The 27,982-nt window shown below is 40.2% G+C and overlaps 2 protein-coding genes across 2 annotated transcripts; one reads left to right on the top strand and one right to left on the bottom strand.

The window, feature by feature from the left end:
- Nucleotides 1–802: 802 nt before the first annotated feature.
- On the top strand, nucleotides 803–13,022 carry LOC134791679 (eukaryotic translation initiation factor 3 subunit D). The gene is made up of 11 exons (XM_063762772.1): nucleotides 803–1,101; nucleotides 1,651–1,745; nucleotides 2,240–2,335; nucleotides 3,005–3,158; nucleotides 4,102–4,211; nucleotides 8,326–8,464; nucleotides 9,421–9,581; nucleotides 9,973–10,104; nucleotides 10,731–10,937; nucleotides 11,673–11,868; nucleotides 12,621–13,022. The coding sequence occupies exons 1-11, from the start codon at nucleotides 909–911 to the stop codon at nucleotides 12,779–12,781; spliced, it is 1,644 nt and encodes a 547-aa protein (XP_063618842.1). The 5' UTR covers nucleotides 803–908; the 3' UTR covers nucleotides 12,782–13,022.
- Nucleotides 13,023–18,530: 5,508 nt separating this feature from the next.
- On the bottom strand, nucleotides 18,531–26,930 carry LOC134791704 (facilitated trehalose transporter Tret1-like). The gene is made up of 8 exons (XM_063762810.1): nucleotides 26,728–26,930; nucleotides 25,703–25,800; nucleotides 21,971–22,105; nucleotides 20,979–21,062; nucleotides 20,577–20,855; nucleotides 20,151–20,271; nucleotides 19,636–19,767; nucleotides 18,531–19,330 (listed from the first exon to the last, which is right to left on the bottom strand). The coding sequence occupies exons 1-8, from the start codon at nucleotides 26,783–26,785 to the stop codon at nucleotides 18,810–18,812; spliced, it is 1,428 nt and encodes a 475-aa protein (XP_063618880.1). The 5' UTR covers nucleotides 26,786–26,930; the 3' UTR covers nucleotides 18,531–18,809.
- Between the last annotated feature and the right edge of the window lie 1,052 nt (nucleotides 26,931–27,982).

The following is a 27,982-nucleotide window of genomic DNA, read 5'->3' as shown; positions in this document are numbered from 1 at the left end:
CAACTACCATAATCACACACAATACGCCATACACCATACTATACCATAGGTACCATATGTACTCATTCCCGGACATAAAGTCCAGCTGCTTAGTCGCTGTGCCAGTTCCAACTGGAGTTCGATCACGATCAGTAAGTATCGAAGCTGTATTGTTCCTAAATTAGGATTAATTAGACTTCGCATTATCTGGGCCATTTTATTTAAAGTTGACCCCTACACTTTTTTTTTGATGTGTGATATTTTATGTTATTTTATTTCTACTCAGAATCACGAGCTCTTTCTATCCTAATAGGAGAAAAAAAGTGTCTCAAGGTTTTTATTTCCATTCCGTTACCATTTTTCATATACTTTGTATGGCGGTCACGGAATGGAAAGATCGAGAATTGTATGGAAATTTTGGGACACTTTTTTCCCCCTATTAGGATCAAAAGAGCTCATGATTCTGAGTAGAAATAACATAAAAAAATCCCAAATTTGAAAAAAGTGTAGGGGACAACTTTAAATAAAATGGCCCATCTTCGCAACTTTGAAATGTGACGCTAACTTCAAGGTCATTTCGTCTCACGCTTGCTAAAAAGAAACATCTCTTTCATTTACTGAAGTTACAAAGCACTCTTGTTCGAGTTGCAGAGGTGTGAAAGTAGTCAAACTAGTTGCCTCAGATACATCGGAAATGCAAAATCGTGGCAATGGCAAAATCATGATCAAATCGAAGATTAATTGTCCTATCTATAGAGCCCTTTAATATAATAGTCTGGCAACATTACAAATTAGACACCTGTCAAAAATCTTTGTTGTCTATGGTCCTTTCCCCTTGGCATTTCGTTGCAAGAAGTGTCGTGCGTGGCATTCATGCTGATTTATAGTCAAAAAAGTATTATACATCGCAGACAAGGAGCGAAATTATAATGTCAGAACACGTGCTACCGGCCGAGGAACCGATACGGTTCATATCCCCGGTCATTCAGGATAATCCGACAGGATGGGGACCGTGCGAAATGCCGGACCAGTTTCGGGACATGCCGTATCAACCGTTCAGCAAAGGCGATCGGCTGGGCAAAATAAGTGATTGGACCATGGTGCAGGACAAGAAATACCAAAGTAAGTAGAATATATGTTCTTTGTACTGGTTAGAAGGGTCCTACTAGGACTATGATTGAGGTTATGTTGAACTGCACAAGTTGACAGTGACACAATCGCTAGAGCGCGTATTACAAGTTATGCAGATGACGATGACGTATAATTGCGACAAGTGCAAGCTGCATGTAAAACTTTCTCTTACAATACAAGACACAAAATTATATACTGGATAGCACTTTTGAAGGTTTTGGTTTGGTTATCAGCAATATCAATATTTATGATAATATGGGCATTACACAATCATTTCTTGATATATATACAACAGTTGCATTACTTTAAATTGCTTAATTTCTTTCAAAGTTTTCATTAAACACACATATTTTCTTTATTATCCATTTACAAACCTGGCTTTTATTTATGATCTGTGTGATATGACTTTGTATAAACAAAACCTGTGAAAATCTTAACTTTTACTATATGAAATAAAGGCCTAAAGGGTCATGTTATTTATGCAGAAGTGTCACTTTTTTAATTATATAGTATTGTAAGATTATATTATAATGTTTTCAGATAAGTATGCATCCCAGTTTGGCGCAGGATCGTCATATGCATACTACCATGATGAGGATGAATCAACGTTCCACCTGGTTGATACAACTAGAGATGTGAGTTATTTATAGAATAATAATGGAATTCATAAATTTATCTCAGAATTCGAAATTCAAAATTTTATTGTATTTCATAGTGATTTTTACACACTTTGGTCCTGTTTGCAATGTTATGTTGAGAAAAAAAAGTCTTAGTATTATGCTGTGATTAAATAAATGTTTAGGGTCAATCTTACACAGATGGACCTAGCTCCAAACTAAGCCAGCTTGTACTTATGGGTACTAGGTGATGATATACATACTTATATACAAAAATAGAAAGATACCATTCATAACTCAGGAAATGATATTTGTGGTAAACACTAAAATAAATGCCCTTTCGAATCCCATTTCAGATTCAATTGTAGATTGCTATTAATGTAAACTATTTCTACAATTGTAAGGACATTTTAAAATCTTGTGTACAACATACAGTCAGTTTATCTTATTGACTTACCACAAATGTTGAAATGTCATCATCATCTCTAAATTGTAATAATCAATTTTTTCAGCAAAAGCCGCCGTACCAGCGTGGACGTGCACGTGGTCGCGGCCAGCGCGGCCAACGCGGCGCGCGCACGCCAGGCGGCATGACCACGCTGAATAAGGTAAAAAATAATTACTTCAGTATGATACAGAAGGGTTGTTCGGCTATTTCTTGTTGTTATGCTGACCCATCAGCAATTGGACAATAGTAGCACAGTTTCCCGTTCCGAAGGTCCGCCCGAGAACGCTTTTACTGTCTTGGACTAGAACGATACTGAAACTAAATGGGAGTACTCGGCCGAGACCGAGAATTCATGAAATAGACGAAAAAACTGGTCAAGTGCGAGTCGGACTCGCATTCCAAGGGGTCTGTACATTACTAAATTTTTAACAATGTACTTTTTTATGTGGAAATTGAATGAAATGTCTTTAAAAAACCCGTAGGGGTCGGATCAAAAACTAAGTAATCAAGTCCGACTGACGCTTGACTGCACATTTGTAATAGGTTTTCCTGTCATCTATAGGTAAAGAACTATTTTGTGTATTTTTTTCAAAATTTTAGACCCAGTAGTTTCGGAGATAAAGGGGGGGAATGGTCGGACAGAGAGACAGACAGACAGACGCATGAGTGATCCTATACCTCCTATACCGGTGTTCCGTTTTTTCCTTCTGAGGTACGGAACCCTAACGACACCAATATTGCACAAAAAATGGTTTAGTAATCAAAATTGAATGAGGCTAGCAGTAAATGCGTTTCAGCACTATCAGTAATACGTTTTTATTTTGTCCAGCAACGTGACCGCAAGATGGGCAAGCGCTGGGGCCAACGCGGCGCTCCGATGAAGATCCGAGACGCGTCCGTCACCGTGCGCCCCACCTGGGTCACCATCGAGGACATGGACTTCCCTAGACTCGCCAAGCTTTCCCTGCCTGGCATTAAGGAGGGTAAGTAGCGTAACGAGGATGGTCCGACCACATCAGTTGATATTATTTATTTGAGACAATATGACATTGACAACCTTTTGATTTGATGAACAGTTGAAATTAATAATAATTAATTTAAACAACATAATTAGTTGCAACAACTCCCATTAATGACCGCAACTGGCAGCAATAAACAAGCAATCCAAACAATTGTAATTACACTCTTTTTTTCTTGATTGGTTCATCCATATCCCAATCCACAGAAAGACTGCCCAAAATTGGTTTATAAAACTGCCCAGCTTTTATAAGGCAGAAGGAATATATTTCCCACATGATTTTGAACTTCGTTTCAAAGCAATTTTGCATAATTTCAACAGATCCCTTTGTTTGACATAATTATTGAAAGTCATAATGTAATGATTGTCAGATTATCATTAGTCATAATTCTGAAACCGTTTACTTTTCAGGATTTTCGTAAGGTTATCCTATAGATAGATTAGGTTTGTTTTATGGCAATCCTGAAAATTTACGCGTTTCTGAGAAAAACCAAATTATGACTAATGAAAATGCGAACAAACAATACGTTATGACTTAAAACTTCATGGGAAACAATGGATACCCTAATTTCAAACACCCTTGCCTTTCAAAAGGTTAAGATGGCCACTCTTACGATTTTTCGTCAACATTACCGTTTTCCACTGTTTAGCCCAGTGGTGGGCAAAGTACGGCCCGCGGGCCATCTCCGGCCCGCGAATGGATTTTATCCGGCTCGCCGCCGGTCCTATGAAATAATTAGTATATTTAGTATATGGCATTGGCCCACGATAATCGCAAATCAAAATAAATTTTGGCTACAATTCTGGCCCTCCACTTAAATTTCCTAAACTTTCTGGCCCCCCATGAAGAAAGTTTGCCCACCACTGGTTTAGCCGAACAGACTACTAAGAGTATGTAAATGTTACAGGTGAGGACATCGCGTGTTGTGGCGTGCTGGAGTACTACGACAAGGCGTACGATCGCGTCAACGTCAAGCACGAGAAGGCTCTGCAGCGCATCGATCGCATCTTCCATACGGTATAATTTTCATTCCGTACTTTCCCAGTTGCATCCTAAAGGAGGCAGGATCCACTTTGGCAACCTAATTCCAAGACCTAGAGGGTTGAAAGCGACTGTTTGTCCTTTCTAAGGATGGTATTCCACCTGTCCAATGTCAATGCCTCTCACTCTCATTAAATCAAAATGTGAGACGCCAATACACATTGGACAAAGAAATTGGATAGGTATAATACCACCCTAACTGAGAAACTAGGCCTTATTTAGGGATAAGTTTGTTTCGTCAAGATATTTTCCTTCACTGCAACTGTTAAGAGCGCTATTACATTTCGGCGTTGAGCGAGTTTAGGTATTTTACGCGCTGCGGCAGGCCGTGCGAGCTCAGTACGCCGATCCCTTCTACCACACTCGCACTACAATGATGGATTAAACATTCTTGATCCTTCGCGAAGCATATTGAAATCAACCATAACAACACTAACTGTACTTAACTTTTAAAGTTCTAAAATTGTTATTTGGTAAGTACGAAAATACTAAATGCAGTGCAAATGTACATAGGGGCTGTTCATAAATTACGTCATCTATTTTTGACGATTTTTGACCCCCCCCACCCCTCAAATCATCCAAAAATCAAGCTTCGGATGAATCTGTTTCCTCCTACGTCATGTTACCATCATCCGATGTCCAGACCCCCCCCCCCCCACTCCTCCCATTTGAAACGACGTAATTTATGAATAGCCCCATACTCGTACTTATGAAGGTATATTACTCGAAAGAAATTATAGGTACCTACTCGCTTATTTACATGTTTCGTCATTGCATTTGGTACCTATAGGTTGTAAAGTTTGTATCAACGAGGGTTTAAAAACGAACTGGTACTGAGGATCTGATGATGATTAAGGTGGTCACGGATACCAATCAACCATGTAGTAACATGATTAGGCTCGTTTGATTCGTCTCAACAAGATCTTTGACACTGAAGATACACAGGGTCTGATGATGGAGCTGGAAGGTGGCCACGGGTACCAGTCTATCATGTAACTAAACAACTTCGTGTTTGGGCTCGTTTGATTCGTCTCAACAAGATCTTTGAGACAAGACAGTACTCAGGGTCTGATGATGGAGCTGGAAGGTACCATTACCAATCAACCATGCAACTAAACCACATCGTGTTTAGGATCGTTTGATTCGTCTCAACAAGATCTTTGACACTAGGTGATACTCAGAGTCTGATGATGGAGCTGGAAGGTGGTCACCGGTACCAATCAACCATGCAACTAAACCACTTCGTGTTTAGGCTCGTTTTATTCGTTTCAACAAGATCTTTGACACAAGATAGTACTCAGGGTCTGATGTTGGAGCCGGAAGGCGGTCACCGGTACCAATCAACCATGCAACTAAACCATTTCGTGTTTAGGCACGTTTTATTCATCTCAACAAGATCTTTGACACAAGGTAGTACTCAGGGTCTGATGATGGAGCTGATGATGATTGACAGGTACCCGTCGCCACCTTCGCGCTCCATCATCAGACCCTGAGTAGTATCTTGTCTCAAACATCTTATTGCGAGGAATCAAACGAGCCCAAACACGAAGTGGTTCAGTTACATGGTAGACTGGTACCCGTGGCCACAGTCCAGCTCCATCATCAGACCCTGAGTACTAACTTGTGTCAAAGATCTTGTTGCGACGAATCGAACGAAGCCAAACACGAAGTGGTTTAGTTGCATGGTTGATTGGTACCGGTGACCACCTTCCGGATCCATCATCAGACCCTCAGTACTACCTTGTGTCAAAGATCTTGTTGCGACAAATCAAACGAGCCCAAACACGAAGTGGTTCAGTTACATGGTAGACTGGTACCCGTGGCCACAGTCCAGCTCCATCATCAGACCCTGAGTACTAACTTGTGTCAAAGATTTTGTTGCGACGAATCGAACGAAGCCAAACACGAAGTGGTTTAGTTGCATGGTTGATTGGTACCGGTCACCACCTTCCGGATCCATCATCAGACCCTCAGTACTACCTTGTGTCAAAGATCTTGTTGCGACAAATCAAACGAGCCCAAACACGAAGTGGTTCAGTTACATGGTAGACTGGTACCCGTGGCCACCTTCCAGCTCCATCATCAGATCCTGAGTACTATCTTGTGTCTAAGGTCTTGTTGAGACGAATCAAACGAGCCTAAACACGAAGTGGTTTAGTTGCATGGTTGATTGGTACCGGTGACCACCTTCCGGCTCCAACATCAGACCCTGAGTACTATCTTGTGTCAAAGATCTTATAGAAACGAATAAAACGAGCCTAAACACGAAGTGGTTTAGTGGCATGGTTGATTGGTACCGGTGACCACCTGCCGGCTCCATCAGCAGACCCTGAGTACTATCTTGTGTCAAAGATCTTGTTGAGACGAATCAAACGAGCCTAAACACGAAGTGGTTTAGTTGCATGGTTGATTGGTACCGGTGACCACCTTCCGGCTCCATCATCAGACCCTGAGTATTATCTTGTGCCAAAGATCTTGTTGAGACGAATCAAACGAGCCCAAACACGAAGTGGTTTAGTTGCATGGTTGATTGGTACCGGTGACCACCTTCCGGCTCCATCATCAGAACCTGAGTACTATCTTAAGTCAAAGATCTTGTTGAGACGAATAAAACGAGCCTAAACACGAAGTGGTTTAGTTGCATTGTTGATTGGTACTGGTGACCACCTTCCGGCTCCATCATCAGACCCTGAGTACTATCTTAAGTCAAAGATCTTGTTGAGCCGAATCAAACGAGCCCAAACACGAAGTGGTTTAGTTGCATGGTTGATTGGTACCGGTGACCACCTTCCGGCTCCATCATCAGACCCTGAGTACTATCTTGTGTCAAAGATCTTGTTGAGATGAATAAAACGAGCCTAAACACGAAGTGGTTTAGTTGCATGGTTGATTGGTACCGGTGACCACCTTCCGGCTCCATCATCAGACCCTGAGTACTATCTTGAGTCAAATAAATACATATAGAATGTCAGGTCGTTTCAAATATTTTTAATCCTGTCCGGTAGTTTATTAAACTGTACCATTATAAATTATAATACTATAAAAACAGTGCTAGGATCAAAGTCTCTCGTTGCGGTTTACACGCACACAGTATAGCGTTTTACACGGCGCCCGCCGCACACAATGATAAAAAACCTCGTCGTCGCCGTTGAAAATGTGCGGAGCCGACCGACACACGTCCTGCCTCTACAAGCTCTGCCGCGGCACTGAGCTGGCGCAGCGCGCGTCATCGGTAATATAGAGTAGTTTTCAAAAAATTGCCAAAAAATTATAGTAGAATTTCATAAACACTAATGTATACCAACAGTATAAGCAAACGTTGCAGATTGCTTGAGTATGAAAATGACTTCGATATTAAGTAGATTTTCGTAGGAATTGACACTTGTTTCGGAGAGAAAATCGAGTTCGTTTTACTTTGATTTTCTCTTTCTCAAAGGTATGTAGGAAAAATATAGTTTGATATGCCTAAAGTACAGGGTATTAGTAATACAAAATAGCCAGGTTTAGCAGAGTAAAATTCTCAACATTTCCAAATAAGAGCTCGCCATTCAGTGCTTCACGGGGTTTTTCGGAAACGACCATCAGAAAAAAAATCATTACTAATTTAATAAGTCCTTTTTCTAATATTTACAACGATATTTATAAAGATAAGAAGACGCTTTTACTGGAACAAGTACTCATTGTTTCTAATAATGAGCGCAAAGTCCTGAATTTCGTCGACTAGTATCATCAATTTTGCATTATTTCGACTTTTCTTGTAAGAGCGCTCTTAAATATTAAATGATTCGTACGTAAGTTCTAAGAAACCTATTAGCACAAGCCTTGTTCGTACGAGATTGTAACGCTGCGTCTTACGTAAGCGAACAACTCGCGAACGCGACGCGGCGGGCCCAAGGCGTTCGCGTTCGCAACGAGAGCGCCCACGTAGGACACTTCTATAGGTATCAAAGGATTGATTCACCCCGCGCCGCATCGCTTCGCGTTCGCGTGTTGTTCGCCAACGTAGTACGGTGCGTAAGGCATGCATTACTACTGGCCCACTAGTACTCAACTTGCGAGAAACGAATGATCAAAGTAATCGTTGTGACAGGTGACGACGACCGACGACCCGGTGATCCGGCGGCTGTCGAAGACGACCGGCACGGTGTACGCCACCGACGCCATCCTGGCCACGATCATGTGCTGCACGCGCTCCAACTACTCATGGGACATCGTCATCGAGAAGATCGGTACAGACTTTATACTCTTTCCCCCTTATTTATAAAACTTTACGGGCCTGATTTAGTTAAATTATGTTTTATCCCTTTCTTATAAATACATAAGTCAAAATGATAGATAAAGCAACCGATTCATAGCTAATTCAGGCTTGTAACGCGTTTATGAATAAAACCATTTATCACTACACCGGCCTCATTTATAAAGTCTTCCTAAAACCCCATTCAAACTGTTCAAGAACTTGCATGCGATTTTCGTTACATTAGGGTATTTGGTCGATCGACTGAATTCATTGTACTCTGTAGTTAGCAATATACCGAATATTGAATGAAAGTTATTGAACGGTCTAAATGAGGCCCAGAGTCCGCTTATTGCAACTTAATCCCATTATTATTAATTAATAGTATTTGCGGCATTGGTGATGAAAAACAGCTATTTTTGTATAAGCGAAAGTGAAAGCCAACTGATATTACAGATTAGACGGAAAACTAGGCTTTTCTCCTTTTATGAGTTAGCAAGACAGTCATTAATAGGGAATATTATGTAAAACTCTGCGTAGAGGGCGTTACTAGCACAATCACAGGGCCTGCCGCGAAACACGAAAATCGAAAGTTTCTGCCTCTCTATCACTCTTGCCTATTCGATCGATAGAGAGAGAATTTCACTTTTCGCGATTCGCGGTAGGCCACCTGTAAACAAACCGCCTTGATGCATCAATGCCATAGTGAAAACTTGTCGAAAAACTGTTTAAGGCCACTAGGCCTACATACATACTAATGTATAAGTTACTCTATGGTTTACTAAGTGCACTAGTGCTGCACTCTGGCGGCAGAACATTGCAGTAATACTCCCTATTGTAATAAAGTACTAACATTACATATATTTATATTCACAACGGCTCTCTTGATAAAGTATTTACTCTTTTCTTGCACTACAGAAACGCAACTATAATCGTCTTTTGGTGTTGTAGGTGATAAACTGTTCCTGGACAAGCGCGACAACACCGAGTTCGACCTGCTGACGGTGAACGAGACGTCCGTGGAGCCCCCGGCCGACGATGCCAACTCCATTAACTCGCCGCGCAACCTCGCGCTAGAGGCCACCTTCATCAACCACAACTTTAGCCAGCAGGTATAACATTGCATCTCGCTGTACATAACTTTAGATGTTGGACTGATGTAACTAAAGTCGCTGCGCCGCCGTGAGACACCATTATGTGCCCTGTCTACGTTCTTGATCTTGTATTGAATGCTATACGCAGTGGTTAGCGAGTGCATTAAACCGGCGAAAACGCTCCCGTTAGCGACTAGTTACTCGTAGACCCCAGTCATAACGTCAGCGACCTTTATACTACACACACGACGCCTAACACGCCTACACCTTTCATCATCATTCCTTTTATCGCCCACTGCTGAGCATAGGCCTCTCTTCGCCCAGCATACACTTTTATAATGTTTTATGCTGTCGCCCTGTGCGAATATTTATTATTTATCTACAACTAATGGTTCCATTTGTCGCACAGGTGCTGAAGTCCGGTCCGACGGAGCCCAAGTACAAGTTCCCCGAGCCCAACCCGTTCGTGTCCGAGGAGGAGGAGGGCGAGGTGGCCTCCGTGGGCTACCGCTACCGCAAGTGGAACCTCAACAACGGCGTGGTGAGTTGATGAGCTTTTCTGTTACGTTTGGTGCTATTGAATGTCTGAACCATCAATTTATCCTTTATAAGATATAGTTTTTACACAACGTATTTATTATGTATTTACTCGCATGCGCTTGGTAAGCGTCGGGAATGCACCATATTTAATTGCACGAGTTAAGCTACCCGAGCCGGTTAGTAACGTATTTCTACCCACTTTGTAACCAAACTAATGTTTTCTACTTAATGATTACTTATTTATTTTACATTGTCTGCACGTTAGTCCTAAGATATATTATAAAAATCGTATTCTCAAGTAAGCGAATTTTGTAAATTCTTTTTGAGAATAAAGTTCTTAAACCATATTATGTATTTAACCTTTTAACTTCAAATTGTTCTTTGATGCCACACGTTATGACCTTATGACGAAACATAGGCTGTTAAAAATCGATCGTCAGTCTTGGGACGACTGGTCAAACTGGTATTTAGATGGTGTCTGAAATAAAGACTTCTACAACAGGGCAGCTTTTTTAAGTCTTATTTCACGGGATTTTAATATAAAGCCTTTGTGTTCTTGATTTAGTGTAATGTAAAGATGCATCTTATCTGCGCAGTTGTATTAAACTACTTTCTATTTTATCCCAGGTTCTGGTAGCTCGGTGCGAACACGACGCCGTTATGCAGGGGCCTCAAAACGAGACCCAGTTCCTCACCATCAAGGCCCTGAACGAGTGGGACAGCAAGGTCGCCAACGGCGTGGAGTGGAGACAGAAGCTGGACACACAGCGGGGAGCCGTGCTGGCCAACGAGCTGCGGAACAACTCGTGCAAGCTCGCCAAGTGGACCGTGCAGGTAATGTAGTATATTGTATTGTAATGTACGGCCAAGGCCATGTTTCCACAACTTGGTTATTGTAGTGTAACCAGTCATACTGGTCCCGCGGGAGACTGTTCCTTCCTGGAGAGGATTACAATTTTATCTACCTTGGACGTTAGGGAGAAACGCTTGAAAACCTAGTATCCAGGTTATTTCCTTAGAAAAATAGTTCTTTTTTTTCACACATGCATGTAAATGGCTCCATTATGTTCGTGTCGAAAAGGAGAAGTGTCCAATTTTTACCGCAGCTTCGTTGTCGCAAAGGGCCTTACGACATTTCAATGGAATTTCTAAGAATTACTTATGTAACTCCTAGAAGAACTACCTCGACACGCAATGCGTTGCTTTCCGTCCCTCGGCAATATAATATACTATTAAATTCCATCACAGACGTTTTCTCTATGGATTAGGATATGTTTGATGCCACACCACTCTATAGGGAGCGTGCGTGAACTGTAGACGGCAGCACAGAAGCCGACTATTCATTGGCGCGAAGCATTATGCTAAGTTTCCATTTTTAGATTTAAGCCCCTAGACGGCAGAGCCTACGATGCGAAATAGAGGCAGCGTTTAGTGTTGAGGGCAGCACCTACTTAATAGAAGCGTGAATTGTTTTCGCTTCAGATTCTAGTCACGAGATGGCAGCCCCTCCAACACGCACGGGCTCTATATGTCATTAGTTCGATTGTATGACTCGTTTCCGTTCCGCAGGCGCTGCTGGCCGGCTCGGACCAGATCAAGTTCGGCTACGTGTCCCGCACGCAGGTGCGCGACAACGCGCGCCACGTGATCCTCGGCACGCAGCAGTTCAAGCCGCACGAGTTCGCGGCGCAGATCAACCTGTCCATGGACAACGCCTGGGGCGTCCTGCGCTGCATCATCGACATCTGCATGAAGCAGAAGGACGGTCAGTACACACGCCACGGTGGTACGGTACACGGTACCAGAAGGTAGCATAGTACTTATGTGCAGAATCACTCATTGATTGTATAAAATGTGTAAAGACAAATCCGTGCTTCGAATCTGACAGCTGATGTATGGCGGTTCATTACGTATACCGTAAAAGCCGTAACACACTATATACCGCACCGCACCAACGTCGCGGTGTGGCAGTGTGTTATGGCTATAAGTGCTATAACTCTGGTTGTCCAAGGAAAACGTTTAATAATACTGGGTGATTTTGGGGTCGTGATCCTGAATTTCAAAAATGTTTTAAGATGGTCAATCATACTACACTAATTTCCCCAAGGGACTAACCACAAAATCGCGAAATCGAAATGTATGGGCCCAGGAGTATATTTTTTTCACGATTTTCATATCGGTCACATGGGAAATCTTGTTCTGTATGACCATCTCAATGCTTTTGTTACATTCGGGATCACGACCCCAAAATCATCCAGTATACGTAATCACAAAACATATGGCTCAGTACAGTTGTCAGTTACTCGTATATCTATTTCAGATATCAAACTAGGGACGAAAACGATTTTTTCTCAGACTTCGCATCTTTTCTACAGTCAATCACTCGTTGATAAGAACAATTTAGCTAGTAATCATAAGTCTTATAGCAATTATAGATGCAGATATTTCGCCACTGCCCTATTTGTTCCCTGTATTGTAAACATTACACACTTGCTCTATTTTTAACTCTCTTTGCAGGTAAATACCTAATCATGAAGGACCCGAACAAGCCCCTGATCCGCTTGTATGACATCCCGGACAACACGTTCGAGTCCGACGCCTCCGAGGAGAGCGGCGACGAGCCCGCCGACACACCATTCGCCCCTCTCTATTCTTACGGAAACAACAAGAGGATTTAAACCTTACGATCATAATCTTAGGGTGCTAATTCACGTGACGCTAAACAAAAACACACGGCATTAATTAGATTGAACCCTACGCGCCTATACATAAGGTAATAAATACCTTGTTCATTTTTCATTAGCCACAAATCAGCTACTCTCTAGACGTAACAGGTTTCTAGTGTATTTATCACAGTTTAATAAGTATTCAATATGTATTTCATATTTTTATTCAACAGAATACAATGTTATGGTCACATTTGGTGTTTTATTAGTAAGTAAAGTGCACGTACAGTCGACGTCAAAGATATGTTTACCTACACTTTTGCACCTTACCAGGCGTGGCTCCGTCCGCGATTTCGTCGCTTTGCAACAGGTAGCTACAAGTACATCCGTTCCACGCCAATTTTGGTGGCTTGCCATAAGCCGCGCGTGGCGCTGTCGCCACCTAGCGGCCATATCTGTCCTGATCGTAACGGACGCGTTTTGTTAGAGAGTGAGTCTTCTGTACCTAGTACCAAAAATAATAGATAGTATAGAGGGGTCCTGTCATTGTAAATTATGTAGTCACTGTAAATTTACTGCCATCTATCGACACACGACTAAAACTCAAAATGAAAATGTATAAAGTTATCAAAAAATGTATATATATGGATAAATGATTTTATTATTTTTATATCATTTTGATCCATGTTCATTCACTGATATCTATGTGTTAAAATTGTTAAATATGAAACGGTGTCGTCACGCCATCTAGCCGAGGATAGGCTAAAGGTGTGTGCGCCATCTATTCGAGAATGACTTTTGCTTCAATTCCGAGGCACGTTTTTTCCTTAGACTTTATTCGTCTTATACGAAGTTACATATGTCTTTGCTAGTACTATTCATGGTCTAATAAAACATGGTCTTCCATTCCCAGAGTGACACGGGCCTACGTCACAATAACATTGCCACTTTATTTCAACATAACATGTTACATGGGTACATTATACCTATGGTTAATAAGTTAAAATATTTCTTTATAATTTTCATTTATATGTATTTTAGCTTAAATTTTACAATAACACGTCATTTTTAATTAATCGTTAGCAATATCTTCCGATTCACGAAAGAAATTTCAGACTTTCGGGTAATTCTGTTTATACTTCTGGCAACACAGGATAGCGCTGTGCACATTTGACAATTCGGATCTAGATAACTTCATGCCCTGACCGCACAGAACACCGCCTCTAGAAACCTAATATAGGCCATTTTGTTCGCGACGCAAATCACCAAACTGTGAGGTGCGGGAGGGGAGCTCACGGCGTTGCGATTGGTCGTTTCAAACATGGCGCGCTGACACGTGTAAGCGTAAGGATGGGACATGTTCATTACAGGTAGTGGGTACTGCTAACAGTGATACCGAAATTTATTGTGGTAATATTGTTACCAATTTAGTATACTTAGAGTAAACTTACTTAATAATTATATTGATTAATTTAATTAGGGCATTTCTGTTTAAAGTACCCAGAACATGAATTTTTAAAGTTTAGAATTTTTATATTATTTCCACTCAGAATCGCAATCTCTTTCGATACGAGAAAAAGGTGTCGCCAAAATCTCATACAATTATTTTCTTTATTCCGTTTTATTAAGGTCATAGAAGGTTGAATTGAAAACATATTCAAATGGACCAATAACATATGCCTATTTACAAATCAACTCCGAGTTCTCTCGCACTTCTTTGAAGTTCATCATCAGGTCCATCTCGTGACATGAGACCTAACTGCTCACCTAGAGGATTCTAAAAAACCCATACAACATATGTCTATCACAAACCAACACCGAGTTCCCTCGCACTTCTTTGAAGTTCATCATCAGGTCCATCTCGTGACATGAGACCTAACTACTCACCTAGAGGATTCTAAAAAACCCATACAACATATGTCTATCACAAACCAACACCGAGTTCCCTCGCACTTCTTTGAAGTTCATCATCAGGTCCATCTCGTGACATGAGACCTAACTGCTCACCTAGAGGATTCTAAAAAACCCATACAACATATGTCTATCACAAACCAACACCGAGTTCCCTCGCACTTCTTTGGAGTTCATCATCAGGTCCATCTCGTGACATGAGACCTAACTGCTCACCTAGAGGATTCTAAAAAACCCATACAACATATGTCTATCATAAACCAACACCGAGTTCCCTCGCACTTCTTTAAAGTTCATCATCAGGTCCACGTGACATGCGGCCTAACTGCTCCGCTGGCCTAGAGGATTGTAAAAAACTTACACAACATAATTACCTATATATTATGTCTAAAATGGTACAATACGGTATGACGAAGCACGAAGTTTCCGCAACTGAAAAACCATCATCGTCACATCACTAGTCGAAAGGGAAAGGGATAGCGCATTGCATTTTCAAGTTGACGAAAAGGGACGGATATACTTCGCCTCTGCTTATTGACCAGTATAAAATGAACCCCGCGGACAAGAAACATTATTCAATGAAATAATGAATTTTGACTTTCCTGTGGGATGTTATTCCATCTGTTTCGTAAGTAGATGTCTTAGGTGACTTGCCACACCATTTTACGCTGCAATATCCCATTATTTCCCAATGAATTCAATAGTTTACGATTTATTTTCTTAGACTCGTGCACACTGCTAAAAGGTCGTAACCTTGGCGCAACTGATCGGAGCGGCGCGCGAACAATCTTATATTTGACCTATACACCATACGGGCGGTGACCGCGAGTCGTCCTATAAGCTCGGTGTATAGGGGTTGGTCTGTGCCTGACCGTCATCCTTGTCGAACGCGTATTAATTGTTATTTCCTTCTCGCTCAGTGTCAGCAGTCGCAGTGTTTTCCAAACTTTTCACGCCGTAAGCTTGGTAATTAATGTGTAACTGTGAATTAGTTTTTCAAACGTTTGTCTTGTATAGATAAATAAAATTTAATTTAATACATTAGATTTGTTTTATTTTACTATGTTTCTACATGAATAACTTAAAATGAATGCCGTTAAAATAATTTTCACCGTTGGTTAAAATTCTCCCACATTTCAAAGTTTGAGAACCTGTAAACAGCATGATGACGTAGGCGCGTGTCAGTTAGGTCATACGCGAATCTCGGAATGGAGTACCAGGCGGAGTATATTATTATACCATGGTACTATTATTTATTCTGTGACCTTACTCCTTTGTAATAAAGCGAAAAATTTAAACATATCTTTGACGTCGACTGTAATAAGTACTTGTACATTTAATTAAATTTATATTGATAAATAATCTTCGGCTGGCATTTCACTTATTCATAAATGCAATGCAACACGAAAATTACGGGAAACGGTGCCTAATGAATACAACTATTATTTTATGAAAACTGTAGTTATGAACACATTATTTTGCACTGTCTTATCACAGTTATGCTTACGTCTACAAAAGCCAGAATTCCACATCAACATTATTTGATACCAGCTTGAGTAAATATTAACAGTGTCTCTCGGGTCTTTCATCAGATTTTGCAACTGTTTGTCTTATATTTACGAACTAAACAATGTTACAATATACACGGTGGCTAAAAAATAAGTGCATTCCCGTTGCCAGGGAGGTTTTGGGAGTATACTGAGCAACTTTTACTATGGGACCAACCCCGAAATCACGAAAATAAAATTTACCCTCCCATAGAAAATGGACCAGCCAAAATGTATAAAACAGCCAAATTTTTTTTCGCGATGTCGGGATTTGTCTCATAGTAAAAGTTGCTCAGTATAATCCCAAAACCTCCCTAGCAACGGGAATGCACTTATTTTTTGGTCAGCCTGTATATATTCAGATGATTGTTTAGGCACATCAATTGCCATGTAAATGAATAAAATAAACAGATAACATGTTACCGTCAATATTGTTACAGGTATTTGTTTGCTGATCAGTACTGATTGGGTTTGTTATACTTTCATTTACAAGTCTCGTGATCTTATGAGATAATAATCTGGCTCATATGAACAGTCGACACTACAATATTTATTCAATAAGGAGTTGTTAGTTTGGGTAAAACCAATCTTAAAATGAACGCCTCTGTACTATACGACGAATTTGATTGTGACCTACAACTCAATAGGGAATATTAGGCAAAGCTCTGCGTAGGTGGCACCTTTGTGGCACATACAGTAAACAAACCACATTGACACATGGCCTACCGCCTTAGAGGATATAACCAGAAACTTGGTTATATTCTCTAAGCCTACCGCGAAACAAGAAAATCGAAATTTCATTATCAAACTGCACAACGGGACTTAATCGCGTATTTAAGTTTTAAGATTTACCTCCGACGTTTCGAGGACGGCGTTGTCCCCGTGGTCTCGGAGAAGACTGGCTCAAGTTGACATCAACATCTTCTAGCCGCGCGAGTTTTTCGAACTACCCGCACTTGGTCTTGTTTATCAGTTTGAACGTTTTGCGCACTAGGGATGTCACTCTGTCGACACACAACACTAACGATATTCGATTTATCGACTGTCGATATTCGTTTCCGCTTACATTTACTAATGACTGGATTCCATGTGGATGAGATCTTAAAACCCTCGTCCCGATTAAAATTGCAATGTTTTTTGATTTCAATGGCTTCCCGCACTTTTCTACTGTAGAAATGGCGATCCGTGGAGAGGATTTTAGGGTTATGCAGCTCAATCCAGTGGTTTGGTCCTGACTCCAGCAAATGCTCAGCCACCGCAGACTTGTTGACCTGACGATTTTTGACAGCTGCGATATGTTCCTTAACTCTTTCTGCTATGGTGCGCTTAGTTTCTCCGATATAGGAACTACCACAACTGCAATCTATTTTATAAACGCCAGGTGACTGGAACGGAATAACGTCCTTCGGTGACCTTAGGCTCCCTGCTACTTTGGATAAAGGTGTGTACACCGTCTTTATAGAGTACTTTCCAAGTACTGTGCCAACTTTATCCGTTACCCCTTTTACATACGGCAAAAATGCCGGCTGTCCGGAGACATCAGGACGTTTCCGCGTTGCCTTTCGTCTGGGTTGCCACTTTTTTACCTTGTACCCGTTCCTCCTTAGTACCTCCTGAATATGCGACATCTCACTCTCTAAATATTCAGGGTCACACAGATCATGTGCTCTGTTTACTAGCGAGGTAACCACCGATTGTAAGTGACGAGGATGGTGGTGAGAAAGGGCGTTCAAATACCTGTCAGTGTGTGTAGGTTTCCTATAAACAGTATGAGTTAGGGTTCCATCCACTCGACCAATCACTTTCACGTCCAAAAACGGCAAACTGCGCTGTGATTCCAATTCATACGTGAACTTCGTCTTCGGATGAATTGAATTTAGATATCGGAGTAGTTGCTCCACCTCCTGCTTCCCACCCTTCATAATACAGAAAACATCATCCACATAGCGCTTCCACAACTTCACCGCCCAAGGCTGCAAGTTTATACTGGCTTCGATATGCTCCATCCAGATATTTGCCAAAACCGGTGCTACAGGGCTACCCATGGCTACCCCATCAATCTGGAGGTAATGCTTTCCACAATACAAAAAGTAGCTTCCTTCCAAGCAGTTCCTCAGCAACACCATTACTGACTCCGATATACCCTCATCACTCAGTTTCCTTCTGACTACTTCTAGACATTCTTTAACGGGAACATTGGTGAATACACGATTAAATACGCGATTAAGTCCCGTTGTGCAGTTTGATAATGTTTAATAATCGTGAAAGTTTAAATCAGTGAATCGAAATTTCGTTATCTAATCTCTCTATCACTCTTGCATATTCGAGCGATAAAGAGGCAGATAACTAAATTTCGATTTTCACGTTTCCCGGTAGGCCCTTGTTAACAAACCGCCTTGATGCATCAATGTCATATTTTATTGTCTGTGAAAACTTGTCAAAAAACAGTTTAAGGCACAGTATGTATAAGTTAGTCTATGAATTTACTGAGTCGGTAGTGCTGCACTCTGGCGGCAGAACATTGCAGTAATATCCCCTATTAGGAGCGTTAATTTTAAGATTGGCTTTACTCTAAGATTAGATCAACTATTAATGTCCTCCATGTCTTTAAGCGCCGTTGCCTCTTGGTTCTTCTCCAGCATATTATCCTGCACCTCTTCCAACGTTTTATCCTTAGTTTCTGGCACGAAAAAGTATATAAAAAATAATCCTAAATAACCTACTACAGCGAAGGCCCAGAACACGGCAGAGTGACCCAAGCCTGCCCTGATTCCGTGGTAACACTTAGTTATAACAAAGGTCATGACACACGCCATCACAGTGGCTGAACTAGACGCCGCTGTCTTTACGTTTATAGGAAACAGTTCCGCTTGCATCACGTAAGGTAACATCCCTATGCCTACGGAATAAAATACATTGAATCCGAACAACCCTATTAAAGGTAAGAAGGAGATTGTAGAGAGTGTATCTGGGCTGAGTTTGACGGTGTCTTGGAGGTAGAAGTAAAGGCCTAGGGCGCTCATTGAGAGCGCTACTCCCAAGTCCGAGACGAACATGAGGATCCGTCGGCCGAAGTAGCCGGCTAGCAATGCTCCTCCCACTCCTGTAAGCAAAAAGAAGATATAAGGGCGAATATTATTTCTATAAACCTTATAGATGCCGAGCAAAATGCCAATGGCGTAGAGACACATATTTCAAGATGACGTTATGGGTTTGGTCATGTTTATTATGAAATTTATGAATCTTAGTAAGAGTACCGATTGTTCTGAACTGAATAGGATATTACTCCACTATTACCGGGAAACAGGGAATTGCATTTAAACGACTGAACAAAGCGAGGCCGCTGATTTTGTGCAGAGATGCTCTAATAAATCATATCAATTCACAAATTTGTAAAATATGTGTTACCTGTGAGAAGTTGTACGAAACCATAGACAATACTGACGAGTGGTCCAGATATGGAACTGCTTTGTCTGAAGATGACTTCGAGATACGCTTGGATGGCCATCCCGCCGGTCATGTATTGTAACATCTTCAGACCTGTAAACACAGATTTCTATTTATAAACGAATGTGGGAGTAATAACTTACGTTATAATGAATTAGATGAGCTACGATTTAGCATTTTTCTATTTCTCTCCGTTTTGTAACAATGTTAAATGAACCTACCTGCGGGACAGGCACAAGTGCGCAAAGTGCGATTTTTCTTCCGTGATTCCTACGAGTAGCAGCAAAGTACCTATTCTTGTTTTCGATGCCGAGGTGAAAACAATATTTAGTATTTTTTCAGTTTAATGAATCTGACCCTCTCATAGCTAGGTATGTATGTAGGTTTATATGTGGGATGGACTAGAATCTAGTTACTAAATAATAGGCTAAGGGATGAGTCTCTGAATTATTTATGTAGAAATTATATTTAAGTACCTGTTACGATATACAAAGCTCTTCTATACTTCATGTTTGAGACTAGCTCCCAGAGGGTAGTTTTATTCTCCATGCTTTCCCGCACATGTGCCCGTATGATTCCTAACTGCTCGTCCACCCACTGAAATAAAATTATTTATATGAAATTTTATATAAAATATAAATAACTATTATAAAGCCACGTGGATCCTAACATTGTCAGTGTTTTCCATTTGTCATCACCTGTACATATACATTTTAATAATTTGAATTGTTTTTGTAATCAATTTAATTAAGTATTGAGGTAAATAAATATCAGTTAAAGAGACGCAATTTAGTGCACAAATTACCGTTAATTGCACCCAAAATAGAATAGACAGAAATTGGGTTTTTTGTATGATGTATTAAATTAATTACGAATGCCTAATAGAAATCTGATCTAATTACCTTTTCTTCGTTAGTTCCCTTCAACTTCATAAACTCCACCCTAGCGGCCGCAATCCTACCATCTTTTACATGGTAATATGGCGACTCAGGTATCCATAGACAACTCAGCAAGTTGGCGAGAGGAATGGCGAGCACCAGCGCGTTGAGCATGTTGTAGGTCACGAACGGACCTACGCAGTACACAATCAAGCTGCCAAGGTTGTTGGTCACTTGCACAGACATGCCAAGCGCGCCTCTGATCTCCTTGTCAGCTATTTCTGTGATGTAGATCATTACTACCTGAAAAATAAATAGATTTAAGTGGTTCACTATGTATTTTTGAAACTTGGTAGACATCAAAATATCGTTTGGCAAACCAGTTTCGTCAGGACAGACTAATAGTAACGTTATAGATAGACTTACCACTGCATTCATTCCTAAAGAAACTCCACACAATATTCTTGGAAAATACAACATCTCGGCTGACTTCGTGATTAGTATTATACCCTGAAATCGACAAGAATACGACATTAAAGTCCGGTTCGAAGGATCAAGTTCAACCAACGTTATTTTTCAAGTATACATTACAGCAAATAAGTGTTTTCTGAATGCGATATGAGATAGCACCCTGCTTTGTTACTTCTAAGTAGAACGTGGGATTAATTGTTATTCGAAATGATTATTTATTTATTAGGTATATTTGATTATTGATGAGCAAATGGATATTCCGATGTAATACTATCTACTTCTTTTGTTACTTATGCTTTTTTTTGACATTTAGATTTTATTCTAGAAATTCTAGACTAGTATTTTTTTATACAATCTTTTTAATGTTTGACGATCCTTTTGTGAAATTCTTAGTGTTAAATTTGATATGTATAATAATCCAATTTTATTATGGAATAATATTAATATCAATAAATTGCTCTGATAATTAGATTAAGATTAATTACGATTCATAAGAGCTTGTTGCTAGGCCTACATGAATAAAGTATATTTTGATTTTGATTTTTAGATACATCACAGTCGTAAAAAGCCTTGGTGACCCGTTCAGCAGCCGATTTCCTTGAGCGGTCACTTCCTGTAATCATCAGTGTAGGTAATACACGCAGAATAAGATAACTATATATAACTCTTTTTGTTAGAAATATGTAGTTATACTTGTTAGTTAACGGAGGCTACAGATGTTGAAACGGTCTCCAGGACTTATATATACCTAAATTTTAAGCAGGCAGTGTTCAGATTTGTAAAATTGACACTTGTAACTTAATTTGTATTAACAGTAGGTAGCGGTTATAGGTATTGTCTGACCTCCATTTGTTAACAAACGAGAGAGAGAGAGAGATGAGGATGGATGAGATATCAAACAAACTTTCAGCCCAGACAAAACATTTCGTAAAAGGTCATACACTTACCGCACCTATGATTCCAGGCAGGGTCCCGAAGAGAAGCGCCTTGCGACGGCCCACGCGGTCCAACAGCGGATGCCCTATGAAGCACCCTAAGATGGCGCCGATGGCGAATAGGGAGGATATCCATGATATTTGCGCCTGCAATGAGAAAGCATTATTTGCGTCAGACGAGTAAAGTCTTTTGAAGTCTAGACAATCCAACGAAATCAAGTGAAAGCTATTGGTCGAAACGCAGTACCTATTAGTCTGTATCTTTAGGGTATTTAAATAAAAGTAAACAAACAAACTCTACCCACAAATGGCTCCTTAAGCCAGTTGAGGGTAGATGAAAACATTACACGATCAAATAATGTAGGTTAAAGTCAGGTCGTTCAGTGACAGATCCAGGCAGTTTTGTAGGTATTTGGTTGGTTAACCAATAAAACTACCCGAAAATGTACAAATTATTTGTTTACTTTTATTTAAATGCCTAAAGATACAGAGTATAGTGATGAGAGAAAGGAAGCCACGATAGGCTGGAAGGTTACGGTCTCCACGATCTCAATAACAGTTTCCCCGCAGACCCACACTATTTGATTTGGCCCGGTTATTATTGACCGAAGCGAAGCGAAGGTCTACGTTTTGACTCGGGCATTTTGCTTTCGTATGTCCGGATGTTCTCCTCTACAGGTCGCAATTCTTAACCGATTCTCGTGAAATTTTGTGACCGAATTTTATGACTAAATAAAAATTTTTTGTCAATCCGGTTTTTGGAAATTTTTAAAAATGGCGGAGTCGTGATACCTGGCGCCTAAACAAATAGTCGTATCGATATCATAAGACTTTTTTCTTTTTGAAACATGTTTACAGAGTTAATAGCAAAAAATGCAGAAAAAAATTATCGCTGGTTTAGGCGGTATTTAGATATTTAATTTTAACTAATTTTAATTTGAGAAGGAGTAGCTAAATTTCGTCAACCCATCTAAGAACTATTTGGCTCAGTTTGTAAACGTTCGCTTTTTCTGTTTGCACAGAGGGTCTGGGTTCGATCCCCAGTAATTGTATGCTGGGATATTATAACTTTTTGTATTTTTTTACACATAAATTTCGTATTGTTTTTCTTTAATTTACTATACACCATGTTTTTATTGAATTCCGTTAACTTCGGGGTATAGTTAAGTACGTTTATAAGAACTAAATGGCATAGTTAATTTTCAAAAAAAAATTTTTTTTTTGTTTTCTTTTTTGTTTTGTTTTTTTGTTTAAAAAGTAATTAAATGTAGCATATAGCGTTGTTGTAACACGGGCATTACATTTAACTCAACCAAACAATTGAAATCTGTGACATATCAATGTCATTTCGTACATCAATCGACCGAGATTGTACTTAAGTTTAGTAGCAAATGTATGAACTCATTCTAAACACTAATCAATATGTAAGCCGGCCCTAAGGCAAGTGTACACGCTTGTAGAGGCCTTATAGTAAAAAAATAAATTATGGATTATCTCCGAAATGGACTTAATTAGAACATCGGTGTCTTTGAGAAAGTTACTTGATTTAAGCTCAGGAATGCACCCTTGAAATTAACGGAAATCAAAAAAAACACGGTGTATTTAAAGCTCTTAGCACCATGTTATTTCAAGCTCTGCTCGCGAGGTCTACAGCTCACAGAGCCACTAGTACTTAATTGGGACTATTTGGGTCATACATCTGCCGTTTAGCTGAGCCGGTTAGTAAAAAGTAGTGTCCGACCGAAGGTTCGGTTTCGGTTTCGGTTTCGGCCAGTTTCGGCCAAAAAATCATGTTTCGGCTGTAGTTTCGGTTTCGGCCAAAAAACGGCCGAACCTTTCGGCCGGGCCGAAACTTACGAAATGGCACTTCGGACAAAGACCAAAAGTTGGGGAATAAGTAGGACAACAATAGTAATAACCTACATTTACTGATTCATGTATAGGTATATTATAAAACACAATTCCACCAATGAGGGCGCCACTGGACGGTCGACGCAGTCTTATGAGGCTGTCAATACCTAATAACGCGCACACTGTCTATCGCACACATTGTATCGGAGTGAATGAGATAGCACTATCGCACGTAGCCGTTGGCCGAGTATCAGCTCGGCCCGAGTCGAACGATGTCTTTTTCGCTCTTATTCAGTCACTTTCCTATCTACCTCTAATGGCAAATTTTAAGCGAGGCTAAAGGCTACGCTCAAGTAGTACTGCAAAGTTGATTTTCTGACTATTGATTAAAACGAAGATAAAACCCTTAAAAGTGTCCCCAGTGCAGTTTTTCATACGAATGCTCGACCTTAGCCTCACTTTTTACCTCAATTTACCATTTGGTTTGTGTTCCACATGTCCTCTACTTCAACTTAGCCGTTCGCCTCGCTGCGCCATGCTCGGCCTGCGCGTCTCGCTTTTTAATACAATGGACATTGGTTGGAGTCTGTGCTCAACTACTTATCCTGAAGCCTGAAGCACGGCTTTTACTTCGCATGAAAGTTCGCCTCACTGGGGCACTTCGGACTTTTAGGCCCAGGTGAAGATCGGTACCCGGCCTTACGATTATCATCATTCACTTGCCCTTATCCCATTCATTTGGGGTCGGCGCAGCATGTCTTTTTCTTCCATACCTCTCTCTCGCCCGTCATCTCATCATTCACTTGCGTTCGTTTCATATCATCTCTCACACAGTCCATTCACCTTTTTCTCGGTTTTCCACTCCCGTTACTTCCCTTGCGATATTGTTAACAAAAAATTTCGCGCTCGCTGCGCTCGCGTTTTCGGTTGGTTTTTGGTTGACCCTATATCTGATCTACATGTTAGCTTGACTGGTGAATGAATAGAGTTAGACCAAAAAAAATCTGCAATGATTTTGATAGCATACGCAGTGCTACTAGTGCAAATGTTATTTATAAGTACGTCATAATTTCATATAAATTTTGACGTTTAAATAACACTCGCACTGCGTGTGTTATCAAAATCGTTGTAGAATTATCTTGCTCTAACTCTAGTAATTTTCTTAAAAAACTGCTTAAGTAACATCAATTTCAAGGACATTGGGTGTTGACAGCCCCATAATATTTGTGTAAAAGCGGTTTTATGACATTTTTTCAACGATTTTATCAAGTCTACAAAAGGTTCGGTTTCGGTTTCGGTTTCGGCCGAAACTAGAGCCAAAGCCGAACATTCGGTTTCGGTTTCGGTTTCGGCAAAAAAACATGTTTCGGTCGGACACTAGTAAAAAGGTTGTCGGGTTTAGGTACCGGCAGTAAACTCGCGCCGTAACACAAATCCGCTGTTTCACTACGCCAATCATGTGCTAGCCCGGCACAATTCCATTAAACGTTAAATTATAAGCCCAGTCCAGACGGGATCATTTTTCGCCAATCTGATTAAATTGTCCGATCAAATCAAGCCGTGCGGACGCAAATGCCAATTTGGCTCGCCGAGTTCGACCGCCGATTATAACCGATATTACCGATAAAATGGAGGTGCGTACGCAAGAATACCAATTTGTGACGCTAGTATTTTCGATTGGGAGCATTTTTTTTAATTTAGAGGGCTCAAATATCACCATATATCTTAAATTGGTGGCCAATTTCATTTCTGATCAAATCGACCGATTTCCCGTCTGGACACCGCTATAGGTAATGTAAGTAGGTATGGAAATTATGGACATACATAATAAGATATGCAAGTTAACCTTTAATTGACATTGATATCACGCGATAATCGCGATATCCGACTCACCTCAGTAATTTGCACATCTGCCTCTCCGCTTTGGAACTTAGGAATAGCTGGTGAAGGCCACGATATCACCGCGCCGGTGAACATGAAGTTTGATGCCGCTGTTTAAAAAAAAAAAAAACGAAATAAAATATAAACAAAATTTACATAACAGACCGCTTGCATAACAATTAATTATAGTCTTCTTCTTCCTCGCGTTATCCCGTCATTTTGACTCATGGGACTCTTGGCTCATGGGAGCCTGGGGTCCGCTTGACAACTAAACCCAAGAACTGACGTAGGCACTAGTTTTTACGAAAGCGACTGCCAATCTGACCTTCCAACCCAGAGGGGAAACTAGGCCTTAGTGGGATTAGTCCGGTTTCCTCACGATGTTTTCCTTCACCGAAAAGCAACTGGTAAATATCAAATGATATTTCGTATACATAAGTTCCGAAAAACTCATTGGTACGAGCCGGGGTTTGAACCCGCGACCTCCGGATTGAAAGTCCCACGCTCTTACCGCTAGGCCACCAGCGCTTCCTTATATCAATTATATTATACATATTTAATTAGTTAATGCTAAAAATAAGCCGATTTGATTTGATAATAACAAAATAGTCGACTACAATTAGGGTTTCGTGTACAAAAACAATGGCAGCAGCGTTTCAAGAGGTCAATGAATTATAACAAAAGAAACACACTTTTTAGGGTTCCGTACCCAAAGGGTAAAAAGGGACCATAAACGGGACCCTATTACTAAGACTCCGCTGTCCGTCTGTCTGTCACCAGGCTGTATCTCATGAACCGTGATAGCTAGGCAGTTGACATTTTCACAGATGATGTATTTCTTTTGCCACTATAACAACAAATACTAAAAAGTACGGAACCCTCGGTGGGCGAGTCCGACTCGCACTTGTCCGGTTTTATAATTTACCACTTTACATACCTAGCGCGTGTGTGCTTTTACGAGGTGTTTGTTTTATTTGCATAAGTATATAGAAAATATAAATACTTCTATTGCGTTACAAATTTCGCGCCAAACTCACCGCATAATCCCGCCCAATATTGAATCTTTCTCTTCGTCTGATGACAGTGATGACTCATGGTGACAGCTACTGATGAGACTGATACCGAAATAAGTTTATATTTATATTCTTTAATTATAGATTACGCGTATACGAGTTTATTTGCCACATTGTGGCAGCGCTCGCGGCGTCTGGAGATACACTGATACGATTGCAATCTAAACACACTCGACTCGACAATAGAGCTAAGTTAAGTAAGCTATTATTAATGTCTGTTATCAGAGATACGAACGTCGCGCGAACGTATTTGCCTACCATATAAATTGATGTAATACTATTAAGTCGACTTAATTGGAACAATATGCTCTGCACATTAGATTACATAACAAATCACTAAACTTAGTGTAAAAGAATTACGATTTAGAATTAGGTATAAATTTTGCTTAATTTCCTGATAGTTTAAATTAGCAATGCAATAGAGGATTAGTTGTTTGTCATTGATTTAGTTTAGGCTACTTTTACAATCGAAATGCTATTGCAATAATTTGTAAGACTGCTAAGTTTAAGGTTCAAATAAAGAACCTGATTTATACAAGAACTTTTCACAAAATGTTTTTAACTAAGTACCTAGATATAACTAGTGGCTCTGTGAGCTGTAGACCTCGCGAGCAGAGCTTGAAATAACATGGTGCTAAGAGCTTTAAATACACCGTGTTTTTTTTGATTTCCGTTAATTTCAAGGGTGCATTCCTGAGCTTAAATCAAGTAACTTTCTCAAAGACACCGATGTTCTAATTAAGTCCATTTCGGAGATAATCCATAATTTATTTTTTTACTATAAGGCCTCTACAAGCGTGTACACTTGCCTTAGGGCCGGCTTACATATTGATTAGTGTTTAGAATGAGTTCATACATTTGCTACTAAACTTAAGTACAATCTCGGTCGATTGATGTACGAAATGACATTGATATGTCACAGATTTCAATTGTTTGGTTGAGTTAAATGTAATGCCCGTGTTACAACAACGCTATATGCTACATTTAATTACTTTTTAAACAAAAAAACAAAACAAAAAAGAAAACAAAAAAAAAATTTTTTTTTGAAAATTAACTATGCCATTTAGTTCTTATAAACGTACTTAACTATACCCCGAAGTTAACGGAATTCAATAAAAACATGGTGTATAGTAAATTAAAGAAAAACAATACGAAATTTATGTGTAAAAAAATACAAAAAGTTATAATATCCCAGCATACAATTACTGGGGATCGAACC

The sequence above is a fragment of the Cydia splendana genome, chromosome 6, assembly GCF_910591565.1.
Source record: "Cydia splendana chromosome 6, ilCydSple1.2, whole genome shotgun sequence".
NCBI classification, from domain to species: Eukaryota; Metazoa; Arthropoda; class Insecta; order Lepidoptera; family Tortricidae; genus Cydia; species Cydia splendana.
Note: the sequence above shows the minus strand (reverse complement) of the source record. Positions and strands in the feature narration are given on the sequence as shown.

Bases quoted from the DNA above. Each gene is read 5' to 3' on its own strand.
- LOC134791704 (XM_063762810.1), bottom strand. From the start codon at position 26,785: ATGAGTCATCACTGTCATCAGACGAAGAGAAAGATTCAATATTGGGCG. The intron at 22,106-25,702 runs GTGAGTCGGATA...TTCTCATTGCAG, and splicing joins CAGATGTGCAAATTACTGAG to GCGCAAATATCATGGATATC. The intron at 21,063-21,970 runs GTAAGTGTATGA...TGTCGATTTCAG, and splicing joins TGCCTGGAATCATAGGTGCG to GGTATAATACTAATCACGAA.
- LOC134791679 (XM_063762772.1), top strand. From the start codon at position 909: ATGTCAGAACACGTGCTACCGGCCGAGGAACCGATACGGTTCATATCC. The intron at 1,746-2,239 runs GTGAGTTATTTA...CAATTTTTTCAG, and splicing joins TGGTTGATACAACTAGAGAT to CAAAAGCCGCCGTACCAGCG. The intron at 2,336-3,004 runs GTAAAAAATAAT...TATTTTGTCCAG, and splicing joins GCATGACCACGCTGAATAAG to CAACGTGACCGCAAGATGGG.